The 24,574-nt window shown below is 38.8% G+C and overlaps 1 protein-coding gene across 3 annotated transcripts in view; it reads right to left on the bottom strand.

Moving 5' to 3' along the window:
* The window catches only part of LOC139742639 (uncharacterized), a 156,325-nt gene that overhangs the window by 50,815 nt on the left and 80,936 nt on the right, over positions 1 to 24,574 (bottom strand). The window contains exon 1 of one of the 3 annotated variants that reach the window (XM_071653165.1): positions 3,556 to 4,134. The exons of the other annotated variants lie outside the window; for them this stretch is intronic. Coding sequence (XP_071509266.1) covers positions 3,556 to 3,615 — 60 coding nt within the window. The 5' untranslated portion in view covers positions 3,616 to 4,134. Of the gene's footprint in view, positions 1 to 3,555; positions 4,135 to 24,574 lie in introns of those variants that run through there. 3 annotated transcript variants of the gene reach the window in all.

Below are 24,574 nucleotides of genomic sequence, written 5' to 3' on the forward strand. Positions count from 1 at the left end.
AGGGCGCACTTCAATTTTAAGTAGGACGCCCTCTTATGTCACATAATTATCAATGCAGACTTATTTCTACATGTTACCACCTCATTTTTCCACACAACATGAGCTTGCATCACAAAAAGGTCTCATAGATGTTGTAGAGAATTTATGCAGCTTTCAGATGGTATGATTTTTTCATCAATAGCATCAGTACTTTTCATTTTATGAACAAAAGTCTGTGGCAATTACAACGTAGATTTCACGCATTTTGTGTAATTTCTGATTTTGTGAGTGATGTTGGCCTGAAAGTAGACAAACCGTAGAAAGCTTGTTTGAATCTTGTCAAGCTGAAAATATAAATTGAATTGTGCTTTTTTCTTTCAAATTTATATTAATCTTGTGCTATGATAATGCCATAATGATAAGATAATCTAAGGATAAAAAATGTTATTGAAAATATCGACGTTGGAGTGTCCATGCATTCCAGTTGATCATCATATGCTAGTCTACGGCTTTCTGCACTTTCCTCATTGAAACAGAATTAACTATCACAGCAGTCATTTTCTCTATGATAAACCTGCATTGAACTGAAGTTTCGCATAGTGACGGTTTCATCATGTAATAATGATAAACAGTCAAACATACCCCAACATCAAGACTGTATAGCTTCAGGCCGCCAGCAGGAAGCTACTGTAACCCTATTGCTCCTTACACCTGCCCCGCTGGCCCCGGCTAACTAGAGACCCACTGCACTGCTGTTAGTGCTGAGTTAACAGTTGCAACTGCTGCACCGAATGTGCAGTGTTCATCTATTCTTCAGATCATTTATGAGGCCGATATTACTGAAACTATACCCCTTCACAGAATTTAGAGATGTTGAAATCCCTAATCTGAATGTTTTCACTTCATGTTTTACTATTTTGACTTAGATAAAATAGATGAAAATTGACCCACGTGTACGATCTTTTCACCGCTCGCGGCGATCTCTATGATAGTCCCACATATACAGATTCGTGTAAGTTCTCCACACATGGCAAAACTGTACACAATACATTGCAGTCTGAATGCAAATGAACATGGGCGGGGCCACCACAATTTCTTGGACTTTGAGAAAGCTTTCCTGATTGGTTAAAGGTGGGGCAACTTTTTTCACGCTGGAAATCGTTTCCTTACACTGTCAGCCAATCACAAATGAGTTTATAGAGTGGTAGTGTCATAGCCTTTGAAGTAATCTGTCAATCAAAATAGGGCCGATAATATCGGCCGAAGCATTTTTATTGCAGTTATAGGGTTAAAGGCTCTGCCCAATTCACATTACAAAATCATACTCGATTTCCATCTTTGCGTTTTTCTTTTCCTGCCAGCACATTCCCTCAGCCCTACCATGACAGGAAAAATAAATGACTGAACTTGCCTCATCACGGTGCAGCAAGCATGCCTCTAATTATTTTGATTTGACAGAGTAAGATCCTTCTCAGGATATCTTTCATTTCACTGAATATGTTTGTGACTGACAATTGTCATTTCATGAATAGACTGAAGCTCAGCGCTTTGTTTTGCTTCCACATCTGCATTATATGATTTCACATTTGTTGCCAATAAACAGAAGGATAAACGCCCTTCACAACTATTTAAAGAATGAATATCTAGTAATAATTTATTGCAAGCATAAATTCATCTTATCTCATATTCTTATATCTGTATTGTCAGTAGATAATGAAACAATTATGGTATCCATAGCTAAGGACTGAGTGTGAGAGTAATACTGTACAGTGCATTGTTCTGAAGCTACTATATGTACATAGACATAAATATGCCTAAATATATTGCAGGCAGATGGACAGGCTATATTTGAAAAACAATGGTTTGATTGCAGGACTTTTCTCTCTTCTGTCTTGTTTAACTAATGACAGACAGTCATCATGTCCTAAACATTCCATAAATGGAGTATCAATTGGCTCAATTCTATTTAAAACTCACCCATGTAAAATCACCACAATCCTTTTCAGTACCATGAACTATCCATGTTTGTGTCTGTTTTTTCTTTGTTTTTTTAGAATACTCACTGATTTCAAACCCATATGTTAAGGCTTATTGAGTCTAAAAGTAATTTCTGAGCTCAGAAAGGGTATATTTTACAGTGACTGATGGATGTTAAACATTACAATTATTTGTTAAAAGAGTATTACATTAAGAAATACGACTCCATAAAAGTTCTGTATATGTTAAAAGGACAAATCATCAAAACACATGATTTGAACACAGACACACCCTTTTAGCCCTGGAGGGCACATGTGGCTCAATCAGTGACAGTAGCCACAAGGAAGGATGGGGGTCTAAAGTTGAATACAAGGTCCTTCTTGCTCTGAGAGCTACAAAAGTGCATTTCAATTTCACTCCCTGTAAGTTTGTCATTGTTCTGATATTAAGGGTAGCGAAAAGCCTTGATAGGTAACGGCCAACTGCTCCTTACTGTCGCTCGTCATACCCTCAATGTCCATCAATGCTTTTTTCCTCCATTATCGCCGCAAGACGTAACAGCACTGCGATATGTAAACCTTATGTGCTACTGCGCATTAGTCACCACTGACAATCTGGGCACACGTCAAACAGAGATGGTACCTGTTACATTGACAGGCAATATTATGGGATCCTGTCTTGCACCTCAATGCATCTGTTCAAGGGAATGGGACAATTTTTGTGACACAGCAATACCCTTCTGACATTTGACATCGATGTCAACAAGGATGGCTAGCCCATTGAAGTGACAATAGAATAATATCTATTGACAAACAACAACAAGAAGACTTAAAAGTAGCAGGATGATGTGAAATCAATGCAGTCACTCACTCTATGAGCTAGGAGCACTCTACAACATTCTAGCCTTTCTACAAGAACACTCCACACTGACATGTTGCAGTTTATCTGTTTATCCCGAACAGATACTAAAATATCCAGACTTTCTACAAGATCCTTATTCCCAATGGCCATGGGGTAAAATGTCTTAAATTGCAAACAGACTTATATCATAAATATCACATCAGCTTATTGCATCATCTAAACAGCTTTCAACAGCTACCAGCTTTCTTCACACAATTTGACAAAACAGAAATTCTGTGAATCTTTAGCAACCAGAGTCTTTTCACTGAAATATGTAAGACAGCTTTACCACATGGTAAACATTAGTTTAGATATATTTAACCCCACAATTGAGGTATGTTACAAAAGAGTAGATCCCCTACCTGAAGGTATTTATCTAAAATACATCGTAACAAGAAATTTGGAAGCAACTGCAATTTCAGGAGATTGTGACCTGAAGGTCAATCTTTTGATGAGAAACAGCCTACAAGGTCTATAGTCATTCATATCCTTCATAATCTTTCACTTACAGGTACACCTCAACATTCTTTAGTTTTGACCACACTATTGTCAAGGTTTCAGGAATGTATGGCTGCTACAGATAGACGTAAACTTCCCCAAAACAACAGATCCACTGTGTGATAATAATCCTTTCAAACACATTAGGCCTTATCAGACAATCATGATACATGAGGAGAGGGCAGGCACGCAGCTACTTACGGGGGCATTGGGGTTGCGGTTGCGTTTGTGACGCATGAACCACTTCTTCAGCTTCCTCATGATGTCCGTACAATATCCTTCAACTTAGGAGAAACAAGAATGAAGACGGCATCTATCTTAAGTTTCCACGGGGACGAGAATCAAACACACGTAACTGGCAAAGGACAAAATCACAAATCCACTTCACAGAGACTGTTCAAAACACTGCACTCCCAGATAGTCTCCGGCATAAACGAGGCTCAGATCAATAATCTGAAATGAAAACTTCTCATTCTTTTTGTTTCCGTCCACTAGGAGTCTGTGAAATCTGCTGCATGTGGTTTCGTTCCCCTGCCTGAGATATTGATTTTTCAGAATCCTTGGTGATGCTGGAATCACATGAAAATGTGTGAAAATAACAATATGGGGTTGGAGGTGGCTGAGTACTGGTCCGAGTTTATGGAAATGCGGTTTATGAAATCATGGGTGCATAGAATAAACACAGATGTGCACATCACTTGTTGCAATGCATCTAAGTACACAGGAAAACGAGAAGTCGTCCGAGCGGTCTCAAAGGGAAGTAGGTAACGTTGGTTTGAGCGCGTCCTCTTGGCAACCTCTCCCTCCCGCAAAATGACAGCCCCCCACGCCTGCTATCATGGGCAGAATCTCTGGCTGGCTGGATTCCACTGAGTAAGGGAGCCGTTCGTTCGGGAGTCAGGCAGGGGTTGGAGAAATGACGTCTGACAACTCTCAGCGAGTGTGGGGAAGGGGGGGGGGGGCAGAGGACTAGACCTAGAGCTAGCTAAGCTCTCGGTGGCTGTAAGCTCAGGAGTAGTGGCGAATCCTCTAGCTCTGGGATGTTCACTATGGAATGTACTGCTAGAGTGCAATGATTATCCACCATAAAATGTAGGAATGGATTAAAACTTTGGTTTTAGTTTGTGCCTTAACATTCCTCCACTCCTGGAATGCAGTTATTCCTCAACATCTCAGATTACTTTCACTGACACATGACTGCTTCAAGGAAAGATATAATCCATGCGCTTCACCAAAAATTAGCTAGGTATCTGCCTCTATACCCCTGCTGTACCTCTTGCTGCAATCACCGAAATAAGAATGCCAAAACTGGTCACTCTTTTGATTTATTTCTCCCTAGAAATTGCTTAATAGGCCCCATGACAGGCTGTTCACAACTGCCAAATGTTATACCACAGCTGCTAGAAAAGACCAGAGGTTGGCCTTGTATTTTCAAATGATGTCCTTCGAAAGACAATAAGAATTTTGCCTTTCTTTCCCTCTATAATATTTTGTCCTCAACAAATCTGTCATTTATTCAGGTCAGAGCCGCTGGAAAAAGAACTACACGATATATCACTGTACAGCATTAAAAATAATCCATTTGTGTGCACCTTTATTCGTTTTCTGGCACTTCAGAATCTATTTATTTTTTTTTTCAGTGAATATGTCCGACAACAAAATAAATAGCACTTTGCCCATCCCATCCAAATTCTCATCTTACCTTTCAGGGCTTTCTTTATATCTTTTTGTCTCTTCAGGTCAGTGGAATTTAGGAATGTGGATACAAGATTCCAAACTTACTCATTAAAAAAAAATCTATTCACAATGGGCAGAATTTCAAAAAGCCTTTTAATAACTCTAGATTTTGATTTTTCACAAAATTTTCACAAAACACATTTGTCCTTCAAAATCACAATACAAGTCTCAGCAGAAGATATCTTTGTGTATCTTGCAGTGGGTCATTACCCGATAGCAGAATTTATAAAGGAACCATCAAATGCTTGATTTCTCAAGCTTTGGCGAGATGGAATCTTTTGTTACAGATAAATACTGCTGTGGCTGCCTCAACTTAGAGGAGCTCACAACCAGTAGCAAATTCATATAAGGAGAAAGATAACAATTATTTTTGGGTGCTTGATCTGGATTCGACGTCAAGCCGTACATACACTTGTCCATCTCAAACTTAAAGACATGCTTTATGCTCCAAGGAAGAGAAAAGAAAAGAAATCTTAAAGAAATTATTTTTCACAAGAAATCTAAGAAAAGCATAAATTATTCATGCTTGTTAATGTTTTGGCTATTAGGCCTATAGGACTTTGGCACAGTGGTGTGTCATTACAAAGTCAAGCGAGTATTGATATTGGTCACAAGTAGTTCTGTGTCATTGCAGTAGCATCTACTGAGTAGGCCTATATCAAATAGGACTGTGCCACTACTATCACTTCACAATGGAGATTTTGCCTGCTCTTGTACAATATGTTGTCTGATATGCATTATTGGGGGTAATCTTATAGGCCTACTAATTTGATAGGAAACAATTTATCACTTTCTTTTGACATAGTCATTGCCTTGTAAGTCTGCATCATACACAATCATGTAAAAAAAAAAAAGAATGAATACCATATTTTATGCAATCATATTAAATTTTTCAAAGACTAAGAAAACTGCACCATCCCTTCAGACAGAGTGTCTACACAGCTAGGCCATGTATGGATTTTGCTGCTGGAATTGAGTCTACACAAAAATAAAAGGATAGAAAGCATTTCATTTGCATATGCTCCATCATCCCCTCCTTAATCCTACAGTACTTCCTATACGTAAAACGAATGAGTTCACTTCCAAATCATAATGCCGTCACAGAGCCTGGCCCCCTAAATCAACCAGAGCCTCACCCCGATTCTAGCTCTGGATTCTTAGGACTATACATACTTTAGGCCCCCTTCTAAATGATCCCCATACTTTTACCCTAGTCTTTAAGTAATTAACCCCCCCCCCCTCCACCCACAGAGCTAGGCTAGCAATGCATGCGTGTGTGTCACAGAATTAACATGAACTTATTTGCATACTGCATGCTTGCCAGATATTAATGCACATTATATGCAGCTTTGGGAATGTATTTCAACTGTGCAATAACATATTCCATAGACACTGAATACCCCTTGCATCGAATTCACACCATAGCACATGCCGTGCAATTTTTTCCTTTTCTTCCCCCCCCCCCCCCCTTTTGCTTGTCCTCTCATCACATGCCGACAATTGTCCCACGGGTTACCTCCAAACAAAAGTTGCCTGGAATGTCTTTTTGGGAGGAGAGCGACACCCGAAACATGAAACAAGTAAAAACACTCAGCGGGGGAGAATAGCGAAGAATTATTGGGTCACGAATTTCACAAACTACTACTCTACAGAGCTGACTGGGCATGCTTGAAGCAGGAGAGAGAGAAAAAAAATAGGTGGGTAAATAGAGAGCAGTAGGTAAAAAAAAATTGACAAAGGTACAAGCATCCTTTTTTTTCCAAAGACAAAATGTTTCTATTCAGTACGTGAAGTAATGTGTCTATATGAGCTTCTTTCAAGATTTCTATTGACACAAGTTTTCATATGAAAACAAACTTTTCCATCAGCAGAGTACCAACTGAGATTTGTTAAATTTGTTTGATCAGTCAACTGCAATACAGTACTTGACTGGGAAGTGCTTGAGTATCAAAACATGACAAAAAGATGTGTCAGAGTAGGAGAAAATACGTGACAATTTAAATCTACTGTTACCCTTGGCAACCGCTTTATTTATAATGGCAGTGACATTTTGGGATGATAGGTCTCAAGAGGGTCAGACTGCAAGGAATAACTTTGTGCTCATTGTTTTAGCTTCGAAAAGGAATAGTATACAATGCAGTATTGATTGAGGTGAGAATTCAGCATTTAAATTTTTGCAAGATACTTGGAAACCACTTTCTGAAATGTTAAAGAGCATGTAAGAGAGATTCAAAGTTTACTTGATGAAAATCGGTTTTGAAATGGCTGAGATATCTGGAAACTAAGTAAAACAAAGCGAACCTAATAAAAGGTAGGACAGGGTCGCTTTGTTTTGGATACACGTATCTCAGCCATTTCAAAACCAATTTTCATCAAATAAACTTTGAATTTCTCTTAGAATCGTATGCTCTTTCACATTTCAGAAGAGGTTTCTCATCATCTCAAAAGAATTATCACTAAAAGAAGTTGGAAACCTGAAGCCCCATCTCAACCAAAACTGTACCATCCCTTTAATTCCTTAGTTCTTTCAACTCTGATGGGGTAAAAAAAAAAAGAAGAAATGAAATCTGGTGTAGAGGATGAAGGCTCATAAAAGAGAAGACTGATTCTGTCACAGTTTGGTGAGAGAGAGAAAAACAAGCTATGCAAGGTCTATTCCAGTAATAATTCCTTCTCCACGAAATCATCAAGATGCAATCATGTGTCGCTGTTTTATCCTAACTTTGATGAAAACTAATGTTCTATGTCATCAAATTGATAGTGGGGGTGACAGTTTTAGATGCTTCCATCCATGATGTGATACAAAACACTGAGGCCTCAAGTTTCCCTCACAAATAGAAAGAGCATTCTCCTCCCGGTAAAGGATGAGTCAGAAATCATTTTACTATGGGTTATACTTTGGTGAGGCTCATATAGTTGACTTCACTCAAGGTCACTTTTAGCTAGCAACTTCAATGATAGTAGAGCCCCAAACACATTAAACTTTAACCCATTCAAGACTAGTCCTGGGAATACTCAGGCAGGTGTCTATGGGATATGCATGTTGTAGCAAAATTAGCCTGTCCTTAAATGGTTAAGTTACAGTCCATGTGAACACTCACTTTGATAACTTACTAACTTTAAGTTCTCTTCAACTGAACCTGATGTTCTTAACCACAAGATTTCCTGTGGTTAAGTTGTAGACAGTAAGTTTGATGACAAATGATAATGCCCCCCCCCCCCCCCCCAGCACAGCCTGTGTAAGCACAGTAGTACATACAAGCCTAGCTTGGCAACCTCTCTGCAACGTCAGTGAAAATTTGAGGTAAGTCTGATCCCTGTCAGCACTGAGTTGATGAACACCTCAAATTGTACATGCTCAAGCTAGCCTCAGGTAAACATGCACATCAAACATTGTTCAAATTAATTAATTAATGTCTATCAGTTACAATAAAACATTGTTGTGTGTCTTTAACTGAATTAATAAACATTGTACACAGTCATATATCCTAACTCCTTGTGGTAGTAGCTGCACTGTCCAGTTCATGATAGAATTAAAATTATCTGTAACCTTGCCTGCTGGGCATTTTACCATTTTACCATTAGGCCTCTGACTTTCATCATCCACTGGTACTTGTTGATGAAAAAGTATGAGTTTAACTATCAATAAGCAAAGTGTCAACAAGCTCTCGGGTAAGAGAGAGCAATTTCTCTTATCATTAATGATAGTTATCTTCATTGTAATAAAAAAAGAATATGTATGTGAAGCTTCTGGCAACCATGGATTCCAGTGATTTTATGCTTTGGAAACTTCAAGGATAAGGATGATGATGATGATGATAATGATGATGATGATGATGACAATTACGATGATGGTGATAATGATAATGATAATGATGATGATGATGATGATGATGATGATGATAATGATGATGATGATGATAATGATGATGTTGATGACAAAGATGGTGGTGACAATAAAGACGAGTGGGAACGATGCCACTGTTGCCTGTACCCATGTGGTGCCTCATGTAGTAGGGTGCTTGTTTACACTTGAGAGCCATTACTCACCCTAACCACAGGGCTCCCTCATGGAGTAACTTGTGGAGACAGCCCCCTTCACATTCAGCCTACTGAGGTCATGATCAAACTCTCTCTTGCTTAAAGGTAAAGTCATCCCTTTCATCCTCTAGAGACTATCTATTTGTGTCAACTGTGATTTCCTCCTTTAAATCAGGAGCCCATTTCATAGAGAGGAGTGCGCTTACTGGAACAATTCATAACAAGAGAGGAGTGCGCTTACTGGAACAATTCATAACAAGAGAGGAGTGCGCTTACTGGAACAAGTCATTGCAATCTACTATACTATAATCGCAGCTATTACAGCAACAACCTCAATGGTCATGGCTGATAGGCTGCAGCCCAACTGTTGCCATGGTGACACTTATTGCACCAGTGAAAATGCAGAATGTTATATGAAAGGGGCCTGGAGGGTTAAAGCTAGGTTGGGCAAGTCCCCTAAGGTGCTACAAACCCACATGTAAGTTTGCCTGGAGCGACTAAAACTCAATGACAGCTGTGAAAACTGTGACTAAGTAGGCCTACATGTAGGGGCTTTAGTGCCTGTTTGAAGTAAGGGGCCGTACCCTGCCAAATGCATAGGCTATTAAGTCAAGTGGACGGAATACATGTATGTTTTGTAAAATTATGCCCTTTCACTGACTAGGTATCATGGTTGCTATGGTAAACAGTTCATGAACACATTTGCCAACCTGATTTTTGAAATTTTGTCACACTGTCGTCAACCTATCTCGTAATTTAGCACAAGGGACTGAAGGTGAACCTTTAATTTTTCTGCTGTTCTATTCAAGTGAGGTCACATGGCGCCTTCATTCTACACATGCATGTATTAAGGGGGTGAGGAAAAAGGTGTGATTTCTGAAAAATAATGTACTTCAAACATGAATCATACATTTTGATGTGATCACGAAATACACCACATCTTCACGGTCATTTCCTGATGCCTTTTCAAACGAATGAAGATACATGATATGTATCTGAAAGTAAGAATCGAGCTTGAAGTGAAGAATACCTAAAGGCGGGTATCAAAATTGACACCTCAGCAAATATTCAGAGAAATCAGACAAACTTGATTGATGTTATACTTATAGATCAATTGAACAAATGTCCTAAAGGCATGTACTTTGTATAAATTTGTATAGCCTCACTGTGACAATATTTGAGTCATTCTTTTCATGCAGTGCATGTTGATAAATTTTCTCTTTCACTCACAGAGAAATACATTTCCCTTTTTCCTCTTTTTTTCTCTCCTGGAGTGGTTGACATATCTTCTTTCATATCTCACGTGATAATGGAATTTCATATGTTTCATATAATCCAATGAAAAGATAAACTTTTGGCAACATTCTGTGTAAGAAGTATATCCCACTGGGAAATACTAATATTGCATACCCTTTTCACACCCAAGAAATTTTGAATGGGTGTGCCCCTTGTGCACCTGTTGCATTCCTTCAATCTGAAAGGGGTCTCCTGTTGAACCCACCTCTACCAGACTGATGAGTTCAAGTACTCTGCCTGATGGTGAAGTGAGCACTATTGGAATGCATAAATAGCAATTTTTTAATTTTTTTTTTTCTGGGTAGAAAGATGGTTCTAAAACTATGCTCTGTGGTTTTAATTTTGCTGTAAACGGTAGTTGTGATTACAAACAAAGTTTTGAAATGTGATTTTGAAATGCACTGTGGAGGTGTGATTCTTAGAAACAAGGTTATGAAAGTTATAAATGCATTTATTTGAAACATGGTTTATAATAATGATGTCATAGTTGCTCATGCCCTGTTTGACCAATCTAATTGCCAAAGGGACATGCTGCACATAATGAGATGCAGAACGGCACAGTCCGAGCGAGCCAGAAACATGCTCGCTATAAAATCTTATAAATGCTCCTCTGTCAAACCATGTCTCAAATAAGTGCTTCTAAGAATGCAAAATCATACTAACGCAGCCTTTGCACTCCAGGTACTGTTTAGGTTGCATGCACTCAGGGCTAGCTGGCAGAGGATCAAATCTTTTTTGCTTCTGATTTTTATTTTTATTTTTTTTGGCTGCAAATGTGGACACAATTCATCGCTGATAATGATTAGGATTCTCCATGTCAAACCAACAGGACTCCAATGGGTAACTTGATGGGGGCTAGGTCGGTCTGAATGGGGCATTCATTACCTTTAATAAGCTTCATGAATGTTTGGTGTGTAAAATGAGTAACAGTGGAGTGACTTATGTTCTGTTTTCTGATAAGACATTCCCACAGGAACGAACGAGAGAATGAAACAGCACAACATGCTGTAAAGATATCCCTGGCAGAATGCCACATCCTCTAATAATATCCATTTTTTTCCACACCAGAATGAGTGAGCTAAGCTTTTTCTTTTTGTATCTAAGTTTACTATTCATCTGTCAGATGACCTTTTTTCCTTCATCCTCTCATACCATCATTTCAAAAGACAGAGGGGTCACTATCCAACTTGCTCCTCAGTTGTCAGGAAGTAGAAACATCTTTTTTTTTCCTTCTCTGCTTCGACTAATTCTAAGAGGAAGCAACTCATTTTATCCTTGGCATCACAGCCTCCACTTTGTCATAATTCTTAAGATTACCAAGCAGTGTGTGTCACATCAGTTCCTTTCATCCCCTCCCCCTCCCCTTCCCCCCTCTCCCCTTCCCCCCTCTCCCCCACCTCTCCTTTTCACAGAACTATCTTTCTCTCAAAGGTTGCACACAGTAATTTTCTTTTCAGGAAACCAGTGTGTCAAGATCCATTTTGTATGCAAAATAGAATTTAAGAGTTGTGCAAACTATAAAGAAGGCTGTGAAACATATAATGAAATACATTCAATATCTCACATACTACACAGAGAACACAGACAGACAGATGAGTAAACAGATACATAGATACAATACACATATAGGTTACACACAATACATGTTTTTGCAGGATATCAGGTTGTCAAGATCAATTTTGTATGCAAGATAGAATTAAAGAATAGTGCTAACTAAGAAGGCTGTGAAACATATAACGAAATATGTTCAATGTCTCACATACTAAACACAGAACACAGACAGACAGACAGACAGACAGACAGACAGACAGATGCGTAGACATATATATAGAATAGGTGAAGAGAGCAAAAGGAGGGATTAGGGGAGAAAGATATTAAAGAAATGTGCATTCACATGCCATCAATTTGTCAGTATTTATAGAGATAATGCCCTTTCCATGTCTCTACTCATCAGAGTGATATGTTCTACTGCAGACTGGGTCCACTATAGAAATGGTATGAAAAGTATGCGACGGTCATCTATTCCAAGTCGCAATGAATCACTTCAATAATTAAATGATCATTCCACCTGCCTCCAAGAGCCCCTGCCATTCCAGTGAGTCAGGGGGATACTCGTTCTTAATCTCATTCCATTTGTCACTTTGACAAAGCTTCATGATTGATTACTTTCCAACGACATAAAGTGTATTTATCTTAAAGTTTTCTGAGGCAGAATCATGATCCTATTAAAGTGTGATTGAGGCATTTTCAGGTGATAGATATTCAACACAATTAACCGTGTTTTCAAACGTGTTTAGAAATGCCATTCTATAAGGGACATTTCAAATGTGTTTGAGACCATGATCGCCTTTCTGAGAGTAGATAAGTGCGACACTTTTTTGAAACGCATTTATATCTCTGAGCTGCCAAGGTCAGCTTCCACGCAGCATCCAACCTGCAAGGTTACAACACAGGCCTCAGTTGACCTCTGCTTCCTGGGTTGAACTGCTCAAAGCAGTGACAACACTCAAATCGTGATTCTACACGTATAATGGGTAGATAAACGTGGCACCATCAGAATCACGTTTCAAACCACATTAAAAAAACACCATTCCAAATGCATTTTGAAATGTTATTCTCTCTCTCTCAAGTTAGATAATCACAGCCATAGCCATTTCTAGATCCTATGCTTGGCCCTCTCCCTACGCAACTTATTGCCATTCACTACTTGAAGTCCATGCCAAAGGGACTTGAGTATCATTTGTAATGATTCCTTCTTTCTGTAGAGCATACAATTGTCCTCTATTTTTAGCAGCCATAAAAAAGACAGGGATACTAGATATTCAGGGTGTATCAACTAATATACTGCCCAAATTCAGTTCACCTCAAAACGTGATTTACACTTTTACAGATACTATAGGTCACATTGTTAGTGTTAAAACAATAAGACCCTGTGCATGGAAAAGGAGTAGCTCTTATTTACATGAAATGAGGGGGGGGGGGGACAAAGCTAAGGGTATTTGGAAAGAATATAATAAACATGTCTACCTGTATGTTTTACTGTTGCATGAGAATCCCAAGAATGCTTCCTTGTAAACCACAGGGGATGCCTGACACATTTATCAAAAATAGAAAGAGTTCAAAGTGATGCTATCAGTCTCTATAACTCAAAAGGATGCCAGTTTAATCAGTTTTAGATGCAGGCCTATGTTTTGTTTTGTTTGTTTTTTATTGTTCCATATTCCACATTTCAACAAATACATGAAACATAAACATCACAATACAAAAGCCTGGATGAATTGTGAAGTACAGCTTACAAGACAATGTCATTGTTATACCAGCAGCTATTCATCCCCATATGAAATTTCATCATGAAATCATGGTATGCAGCAAACAGTGGGCACCCAGTTCAGTATTTTAACATGAAATTTTTAGAGTAACTGCTTCGTAAAGGATATCAACCAAACACATTTGCCAGGTATTGGTGGGTTAAAGTCACCCTTAAAGCATCATCCAGGGAAAGAATAATCGCTAATATCAGAGTACAATTGTAGAATGACAAGATCACTCAGTTTAACAACCTTTACTTCTGACCCTCCTGAGACACCTTAAAGGACAAGTTCACCTTCATAAACATAAGGATTGAGAGAATGCAACAATATTAGTAGAACACATCAGTGAAAGTTTGAGAAAAATTGGACAATCGATGCAAAAGTTATGAATTTTTAAAATTTTTGTGTTGGAACCGCTGGATGAGGAGACTACTACAGCTTGTGAGTCATATGCGTACAACAGTATAAAGAAAATGTAAAAGAAAATTCAACATATTTTCACTTTTTCGCATAATAAAAGAGCACTTGACATGCCTGTTTCTAAAGGCAGGGGGAATAATATTACCCATAACATTTGTCGGTAACGAGTCAGGGGAATGTGTACTTTTTTCAAAAGATGGAATTTTGTGAAATTCTCTTTATATTTTCCTTATATTGTTGTACGCAAGTGACATCTAAGTTATTCATACACTGCAGTAGTCTTCTCATCCAGTGGTTACTGCACAAAAACTTCAAAAATTCATAACTTTTGAACGGATTATCTGATTTTCCTCAAACTTTCAATGATGTATTCTACTAATATTGCTACATTCTCTCAATCCTTATGTTTATGAAGGTGAACTTGTCCTTTAACAATGTTTCACCTTTGTATCACCGTTACCTCATTAAAAAATTCTAGATGGAAAGATGCTCTACATAATCTACCTCTGTTTCAAAATCATTTCGTTATTACATTCCCCCCATGAATTTCAAGGGTTTAAACTAATGTCACAAAAAAAAAACAGAGAAATAGGCTCACAAGAATGCTGTCATGAGGGTATTCTACAATTTATCCAGGAGGTCTGGGGAATTCTAGATGGAAGGCAGATAGAGCAGTCATACATATCAAATTTCACGGAGTGGGTGGTAGCAACATCAGTTGGTGACATTAGGGGGCAACAAGATGGATATCACATCCAAGCATTGTTACACAATGGAAAGAATTCAAGTGCTATCCATGGTAATATACTGTGCATGAGCCTAGACTGCAAGACTACTACTGTTCTCAACCCAGAAAGAAACTTATCATTGAAAAACTGATGAAAGAGTCCTTTTCTTTTTTCAATGTATGATTACAGAGTGAGTGATGCATAATGTCACTTTTTTTCTAGGGCTTCTTTAAACAGTCACACACCAAAATGGGGGGGGGGGGGGGGGAGTTCTATAGAGCGACCTGAGAGGCTTTAACATTCTATTGTCAGAACATGAAGAGATATTGTGTTTTCAGAGAGCCTCCTCCACAGTCAGGGAAACTTGGTAGCTCTGACAATGAGGGGGAAAAAAGATTTACTCTTCTTTGCGAATCCAGAATATTCGATTTGAATTTTGAGACTGCCATCATGTAAATGCACAAGGCAAACAGGTGTCCACTCGACAAAATTTCTTTATTTCACAAGACCTAATTCCTTCAAAAAATGTTATCATTCATAGCAAGCACACTGCTTACAAAAGGATTGCAGCCACGAATTGTGCAACAATTTTAATTCCTAATGACTTTAGAGCAATCTCTCTGGTAACCATTGGTAAAAACCTTTGCTACAAAGGTATGCACAAGATTATAAGTATGCTAGTACACAAGTTTATTGCAAAGCCTGAATATTAAGCATTCACTAGCTCTCAAATGGAAAAAAAAAAATCATTAAGAGAAAAATCATTACTTAATATGCATGGTATATGCAAATCATTCTTTTTGTGATATTTTGTAAATGTGACCCGCTACAACAAAAAGGTCCTAAAGTCGCGCAAGGTCGAAGCCACGAAAATCGAGTTTGAAGGCAGAGCATTAAAATTGGTCAAAACTTACAATTTTCTGATTTTGATATATTATTGGAGTCTAACATGTCTTCTATCATCTGTCGAAATTTTGAAGCAAAATGATCAAAGGAAAGATTAAAGGACAAGTTCACCTTCATAAACATAAGGATTGAGAGAATGTAGCAATATTAGTAGAACACATCATTGAAAGTTTGAGGAAAATCAGACAATCCGTTCAAAAGTTATGAATTTTTGAAGTTTTTTTGCAGTACCCGCTGGATGAGAAGACTACTGCAGTGTATGAATAACTTAGATGTCACATGCGTACAACAATATAAGGAAAATATAAAGAGAATTTCACAAAATTCCATCTTTTGAAAAAAGTACACATTCCCCTGACTCGTTACCGATAAATGTTATGGGTAATATTATTCCCCCTGCCTTTAGAAAGAGGCAAGTCAATTGCTCTTTTATTATGCGAAAAAAAGTGAAAATATGTTGAATTTTCTTTTATATTTTCTTTATACTGTTGTACGCATATGACTCACAAGCTGTAGTAGTCTCCTCATCCAGCGGTTCCAACACAAAAATTTAAAAAATTCATAACTTTTGCATCGATTGTCCAATTTTCCTCAAACTTTCACTGATGTGTTCTACTAATATTGTTGCATTTTCTAGATCCTTATGTTTATGAAGGTGAACTTGTCCTTTAAAAAAAAGCGTTTTGCTGAGCCATGTTGTTTGGCGTTTCAACGAAGCAGAAACTGGTTCGAAAATTTGGATTGAGCGCCACAGATAGGCTCCGCCCCTAACAACGACCAGAGTGATCTCATTGGTCAGTTTGCTGCTTGCTGCTAACCGAAGCGTGAAGCTCGCACACTGCCCAGTCGACTGGTGCATGCGGGCGGGGTGCGCTATGCTCAGCCGCTTCTCACATCGGGGTCACTGATTGGTTGGTGAGGAGACCGCCGACGCTGATGTGCTTGAATGAACTCTTCGGGGGTTGCTAGGGCTTACCTTCTATTGTCCAGAGGTGAAAACTGACTTGCGTGTCCCTTGATTGCGATTGCGTCGAAAGGAAGACTTTTAGGGCGCTTTTCTCGAAACAGTGATTTTCCAGACGTCTCGACATGCTCTCTTTTAAACATCGATATCTCCGCAGCCGATTATTTTTATAAAATGTGTTATATATCAATTTAAAGCAGAAAGATTAGGGGATTATATCATGCAATTTTCAAATAATCGACCTCGCCCGACTTTAGGATCATTTTGTTGTAGCGGGTCACAAATAAGGACTACAGCAAATGGTACAACCAGAAAACTATCAAAGGCAGGTGAGTATATTACACCCCTCAATACCATCATAAAAATCAAAAAGTTGCCACTGAAATAATATACATTCTGGTTGCAAATTGGTAATGGCCCAAAACAGGGGCCATCACCAGGTTAGGTTTATCCACGAGCTGGCATGACACATCCCGGTGAGTTGTGCCTCTTTATCTCCAAAGAGGCACATTTGGAATAAAACTGAACCTCATGGTTAGCCACCAGCACACAAAAGAGCTTCGGTCACACTGGCAAAACTTCTCCAAGTTGTAGTTCTCGAATTGTGCTAGAAGTGTGATCGCTAACGATTGCAAAACTTCTTGCAAAACTTCCTATGGAGCTTCCCACTCAATCTAGGGAAATTTTCTGAACACCAGCCTGCAAATCATCTTGAAGTTTGCGCAGTCTAAATGCTGGCAGCTGAAATGTCGCAAAGTTTGTCACGTATGTGACCAATCCTTTTCCTGTTTGCAGTGCTTTCAAAGCACTCACTTATTGATGTACATGTGTGCATTGTCTATGTAACAATCATTAGCTGTCAGAGGGTGTACACTTTCATCTTTGTTGTGCATGCACACTAATGGCTCAAACATCAAAAATTTATGAAGAACTAAACTTCAAGAAATGTGGCCGCCAGTAAACGTCCAGAAGTTTTGCCAGTGTGACCGCAGCTACAGAGTTTGTTACATTTGGCTAAACTTCCAACCACTGTTTTTTCACGTCCTATTGTCATGTCTTCTTACCTTGGGATATTTGCAAGGTGCCTGGTACACAGATTGCCTCAAGATAAGAAACAATAGTCATCAATTTCAGAGAGAAAGAGAGGTACAGGATTAAAATCTCTTTGATTAAAGTCCCAATGCTCTGACTTGCCATGACTCATTGTTACTTAATACCTCAATAATACCTTCAATACCCCATGCCATCATTCACCATGCACCTTGACTGTTACTGCTTACTTTCTGCTTTAAAAGGTCATATTTCTTTTGCAGACGTCACAGAATTTTGCATGGTTGAAGAATAATGTCTCTAAACGTTGTGTATGATATCTTGCAGTAATATACCAAAAGAGCTTTTTTTTTTAAAGAAATGAAAAACTAACCCAATGTCACTCGAGGATATGCTCTTTTTTGTATAAAGAATAACTGTTGGCATTTTTGGGGGGTCCGAATAAATTTACTGGAAATCTGTAGTATTGTTTCCTCCTCAATCATAAAGAAGTTCCCAGTTTTAATATTCTGAGGAAAGGTCTAGGTTACCTTCTTTCACAATACACCAGCTTATGAAAGGAATCTATTTCTCAGGGTTGCAAAAGGGACACACGGACTTTAGAAGCAATCTACATCCCTTGGAAAATGGGAGGAAGGAGAGAAAATATCAATATTTGTGTCTTAACGGTAAATAGGAAGTAAAGCACATCATTTTATTGGAAGCACAAATAGCAATAATGATATTAATATAGTAATGCATGTAGAGATAATGGTAGTCATAGTAGTAGCAACAGAATTTAGAGATTTTGTTGAAATAATGTACTTGTAACAGTAGTGTAGCACTAGCAGCAGCAGCAGTATTGCAAGAACTAGTTACACATAGTGGTGGTATTATGTCGTATGGTGAAGTGGTATAATCATTTGCAGTGTTCGGAGTGGTACACAATAAGTAGCAGTAGTAGCAGTTAGCAGAAGTAGTAGTAGTAATAGTAGTAGTAATAGTAGTAGTAATAGTAGTACTAATAGTAGTAGTAGTAGTAGTAGTAGTAGTAGTAGCAGTAGTAGTAGTAGTAGTAGTAGTAAAAGCTGTGACAGTGGTAGTAATATGCTCAGAGGTAATACAAGTGTACCATGTTCACATCTTCTGTTGATAAGTGAATATTTTGTCATGGTATTTTATGATAGCCCTGTGGTGAAGTGGTATAATCATTTGCAGTGTTCGGAGTGGTACACAATAAGTAGCAGTAGTAGCAGTTAGCAGAAGTAGTAGTAGTAATAGTAGTAGTAATAGTAGTAGTAATAGTAGTACTAATAGTAGTAGTAGTAGTAGTAGTAGTAGTAGTAGTAGTAGCAGTAGTAGTAGTAGTAGTAGTAGTAAAAGCTGTGACAGTGGTAGTAATATGCTCAGAGGTAATACAAGTGTACCATGTTCACATCTTCTGTTGATAAGTGAATATTTTGTCATGGTATTTTATGATAGCCCTGTAGCCGGGATGCCTTTAATATATAAGCAGTAGTCTTATTACTGCCACTGAATGTATCAATTGTGCTTTCACAAGTGCGAGTCAATATCATTAATATTATTCAAATATTTCATAAAGCAACAGTAGAAAAGGCAGCGTCAGTAGTGGAAGTAGTGGAGGTATTATTGTATGGTATAATAATACTAGTACTCTAAGGAGGATTGCAATCCTTGTTGCTTTTGCCCTTTCTATTACCACCGGTACTGTACTTGATGAAATATATAGGGCAGCCCGAATCTCCTGCTTTGCTTTGCGAAATTACAGGAGATGAAATCCGCCCTTGTTTGCGGTGGAGAGCACGCACGTTTCCTCAATTTCGGCACGCTCCTTTGGTTCACCCCCTCTCGCTAGATTGATTTAGATAACATGCTTTCTACAATCTGTCATGGCCATCCAATTCCATCCTCGGGTAAAAAACACCGGCGTTCATTCATGCATTCAGCTAATCGCGCTGCACAGCAACCGTATATACCTCACAGGGACTGACGACATCATGTCTGGCCAAAGGAAAGCTGCCCATCTCGTGGTCAGTGACCGGTTTATTTGCAAGACGCAGACTGACCATCAATCTACTAACTCCCTCTGAATAACAGCTCAGCAATAATCTCCCTTTCTCCAAAACGTAAAACATAAACATCTACAAAACGTAGCAAAGGCAGCGACTAAAGTTCTTTATGTTGCTTGTTATTCTGAATTGCAACATTATTAGAATACGAGGTAAATTCAGGCAAGATAACCAACATTTTGAGGCAACAATTTCTATTTCAGTCAATTTCAGTGATAATTTGAAGGGAAGCAAAGAGGATTTTATAATTCATTTTTGGTACAAAGAAGACACAAAAAGACCTTTACTGGAATACAAAGGTAAAGCAAAGGAGAATACTGTAAGGATTGGTAATTCCTTTTGAAATCATTAATAATTGAATAATTGATTCCTTAGAAACAATTATGACAACCATCGAAGATGTATTGGTAACAGGTGCATAGTGAATGTTATGCCTCAGTAGGCATTTTAGAGTTGTATGAGAGGGTGTACCACCCACCCATAAATGGCATGGCTTTACTTGTAAGAATGAAGTCATGTATTTTGATTCTGAACTGCAGACTCCCCATCATACCCTTTTATGTTGTTGCTGTTGTTGTTGTTGGTGTGGGGCATTTTATGTTTAGTATGGCAACGTTTAGCTGTGTATGTCTCAAAAGGTGAAATCAAGACTGAGGATTCACCAAAAATAGACCAGTGGGCAACTGCCCACTCCTTTAGTGGACAAGCGAAGTCCGGTGACCCACGATTTCACTTCCTTCCCGTTGCCATGAAAATGACACATCTCTTCAATAGTCCCACAGCTTTCTCTTTCTACCCTTCTCAGTATTCAATCCCAGTGCACCAAGCTGTTGTCTCATAGAGCAAAGCAGCTCCTGGAATGCTCAGCAGAGTAAATTGTCCGCTAATGGCTCCCATCGAGACAAGGAGCCTGCTCAGCATGGAACCCTCCTCGCATGTTACTGGTTAGTGTGGCTTCCTGCTATTTAATAGGTGAGGGAAGTGGCTGGAATACCCCCATACAGACATGGCTAGTTTAAGCCTGGCAGGCATGCTGGTGAACTCACATAATGGTGTCGGGTCATCTTTGGACTCCATGGGCTGATGTTCAAATACCGCCTAGCTTCTGTGGTTTCACAGCTAAGAACTAATAATTGACAAAGCGGCGGGCACTTTTTCATCACATCCAAACAGTGCAGGATGGGCTAGCACACTTAAATTGTCATTTCAATTGTCAACACATTGCATAAAATACTGTCATCTGACAAGCCAAAAAGCTGTGACTTGATGGAATTTGTGTCATCTTTAAGTCCCTTAATTTGCTCCTCAAGTTATTGTTAACACTTCATCATCAAGAAATCACTCTTTGGTCTCTTCAAAAATGATTCCATTTCTATCTTGTTAGTATATTAATTGGCATGTTTATCTCAAGTTATGTAGTGGTTTTGATGGAAACAAAGTAACTGGACATTCCCAGATCTCAATGTTAATACTCAATCCATCACATGAAAGTGGATAGGTATTGCAGATCACGCTGACAAGTTAATGCAACATGTGAACTCTCATTGGTTGTACAGTGCATTAGGTTCAGTAGAGCATTGGAACAAGATGTTGTGTCGTCAGTCCCCCTCAATTACTGTAAAACGAGGAATGTTCGCGTGCATTTTAATTTCGCGAATTTCGCGAGCGCCAAGATTTGCGAAATTAAAATGCCTGCGAAAGTTCTTGTCCACACTATAAGCATTGAATGCCAGTGGCAGTTCGCGAAAATTTCATGCCGCAAAAAAGGCCGTCAGCTCCAATTCACGAAAAATTCATGCCGCGAATATATCATGTTTTACAGTATATATGCATGATCCATAGATTTTAACCATAATTCTACTGTAGTTGCTGGGTGAAATGATCTATCATAAACCCGTTGAGGATGAGTTCCGAGGGGTCTATGGGAAATACGTGTTGTAGCAAAATCAGCCCTTCCTCAACAGGTTAAGTGGAAGGGATATGTGCAAAGAAACAATTGATACTGATGCTAGATCTCCAAGGAGATTACCTGACTGAGCAACAAGCTGTGAGTGAGAGTCATGGATGTAAAAATCAATTCTGATGCAAAGTTTCATTAGTGTGGAAACATGTAGAAATATGGCTCATTAACAATGCTATCAGTCTAGAATAATTGCTTAGTCACAGATTCAAATGTTTTCTGCCTGTGACCTATGAAAACGCTGTTTATCAAATCTGAAGCACGCACAACAGAAATGATGCATCGTGGGTAACTTTTCATTTTTTCAAACTTGCCCCTGCTAGATCTATCCATCGGTCCTTTAAGGTAGCTGTCCCCCCAATTTCTTGGTTGGTGACTCAGAGAGAAATGGCAGCCATCCAAAATGCTGTCTGCCAACTTTTGTACCTCTGCTCGTGCTAATCCCCATCCTTTCTTTTCTTCTTTTATTTTCTCCCCACGGAAAACCTTAACCCTACCCTGGATACAGGGGGGCTTTCATATTACCGGATGCAGGCAGAGATGATGTTGCCGTGGCAATGACATGACCCGCCCTGTCCTTGATGCTGATATGGCCTGACAACAAAAGGCTTTGCTGGAATAGGAGATGTGGCAAATTACATTCCGCCACACCTTGAATGGACGGGTGATTAACATCACTAAAATTCCTGCTCTTGGAAATGGAGATTTCCTTGAATACTCACCACTTTCGTTAATGGAGTCATAAACATTTTATGATGTCTCATGAACTAATGAGATTTGTTCTCTCCAACAAAGCTCATCAATGCTGTGTGAGTTGGCTCTAACTAACGTCATTTAGTGTGATTCAATCAGAGAGATAGATATATGAGTTGGTAAAATAATATATCATACATCCAAATGTCTCCTACCATACTTCTCAATTATATGCACTAGTGTTATCTTCATTGTAGTTTTCAAGACATAATACTGCAGAGTACTTTCAATGAAGAACTCATTAATATTGTACCTTTTACACCAGAATAAAAGTAGGGAATATACTTACTCTTTTCCAGATCACGCTTAGTTGGTAAGTTACTACAGCTGGTAAGTTTGCTGAGCTGCTGATTTTTCTATCCAAAAATGAATTGATATCAACAATGTGGAGACGTTCGAGGCATCCTTTCTCACAAAACGAAGAATATAATTAACCCCTTGCCATGGAATATTGTATTTCCCCATAGAGCTACACTTGTACAGACAGCACATCTCGGTTCCCATTAGCAATTGGTTAAAATGGAATGACGAAGGACTTCAGATGCTGAACTCATCACATTCAAAACATGACTGCAAAGAGCCTGCCAGAATCATTGTGTGCCTACCAATTATACAGCTCACATTTACCAGGCATAAAAGCAATAGGATCTGATGTACATCTTTCCTTTATAGGCAATGACCTTGGAGATTGAATGGGGGAAAACTGAGATAGATATGACAGTGAACAAACATCTTTATACCAGCATCTAGCATCTCAATTCACCCTACACCGCATCGATTCCGGCATTGCTGTGAGAAATCAGATATGTTTGCTGGGAGTATGCCACTCCAGGATGTTGTCTACCATTGAAAGGGCAACGGACTATTATTCCTTGAAAGTCATAAGGAATATATCTTCCAAATTCATTTCTATCTCGTTGCCTCCCATCTATTATTATTTCGATACAATATACAACCAAAAAAATATGAAACTGTACACAGCATCAGCCACACATCCACGTAGGAGTGTTTACTAATTGTTAGCATAGGTCTCTACATTATTTATCATGAGTGGAAGGGAAAATTAACGTTTGACAATCAGCACATAGGAACATAAAAATATTGTACCTAGTACCCAGTTGCAGTGCATGCTTGAAAATGATATGCATCCATTTTAACAATGAACGTTATACAATCAATCCAATGCAATCTCTGTATGAAACCTATCGACTGCTGCAATGCAGAGGCATTTGGACATGCCAGTGACCCGGACTCGCTCTCCCATTTCTGCGAATTCCATTCCCGTCACTGACACTCGCACGGTTGCATTCTGTAATACCAGCCTACAAAGAGAAAATTGTCCACTCCTCACCCAAGACTGGAATGAGAGATCTTATTTATTTGATATTCGCCTCATTTCAACCCACTTTGGAGGGATCATAAACACCAAGATTAGATTATCCCAGGGCTGATAGAACTTAAATCCGGTTATCGAATGGCTGGAGGGGCGGTGGGACATCAACCTTTGAATCGTAAAAGATATTAACCACTTTTCATCTCAAACTTTACAAGATCCATGCTTACTAATACCATGCTGTAAAGTTCCCTTAACCAGGGGCATGATGAAAGAGTGCTAACCTTTTCACCAAGACATGGTGAAAACAGTACAAAACCCAGCTAGTAGCACCATCAAGATTATCCCTGGTAGTTGATCAGATTACAATAACTTGTCAACATTACAAATATCCTCATTACCCCCACGGCTTCAAGCACAAATGCAAGCAGTATCACTGCCAAATCACTTGGAATAATTTCCACCTCCAAAGAATATCATTTTGAGTGATAGAACTCATCAAGTAGCACACTTCAACAAGAGATAATCCTTGTGAAGGTTTCAGCATTTGGCAGACTCTTAACCCGTTCCTTACGGGAACCTGGTTTACCAGGTTCCCGTGGGAGCAACTGATATACGGGAACCTGGTTTACCAGGTTCCCAAAATGAAGAC

The sequence above is a fragment of the Diadema antillarum genome, unplaced genomic scaffold (genome assembly GCF_040938485.1).
Source record: "Diadema antillarum isolate AM-2024a unplaced genomic scaffold, OU_Dant_1.0 seq00001011_RagTag, whole genome shotgun sequence".
Taxonomy (NCBI): Eukaryota; Metazoa; Echinodermata; class Echinoidea; order Diadematoida; family Diadematidae; genus Diadema; species Diadema antillarum.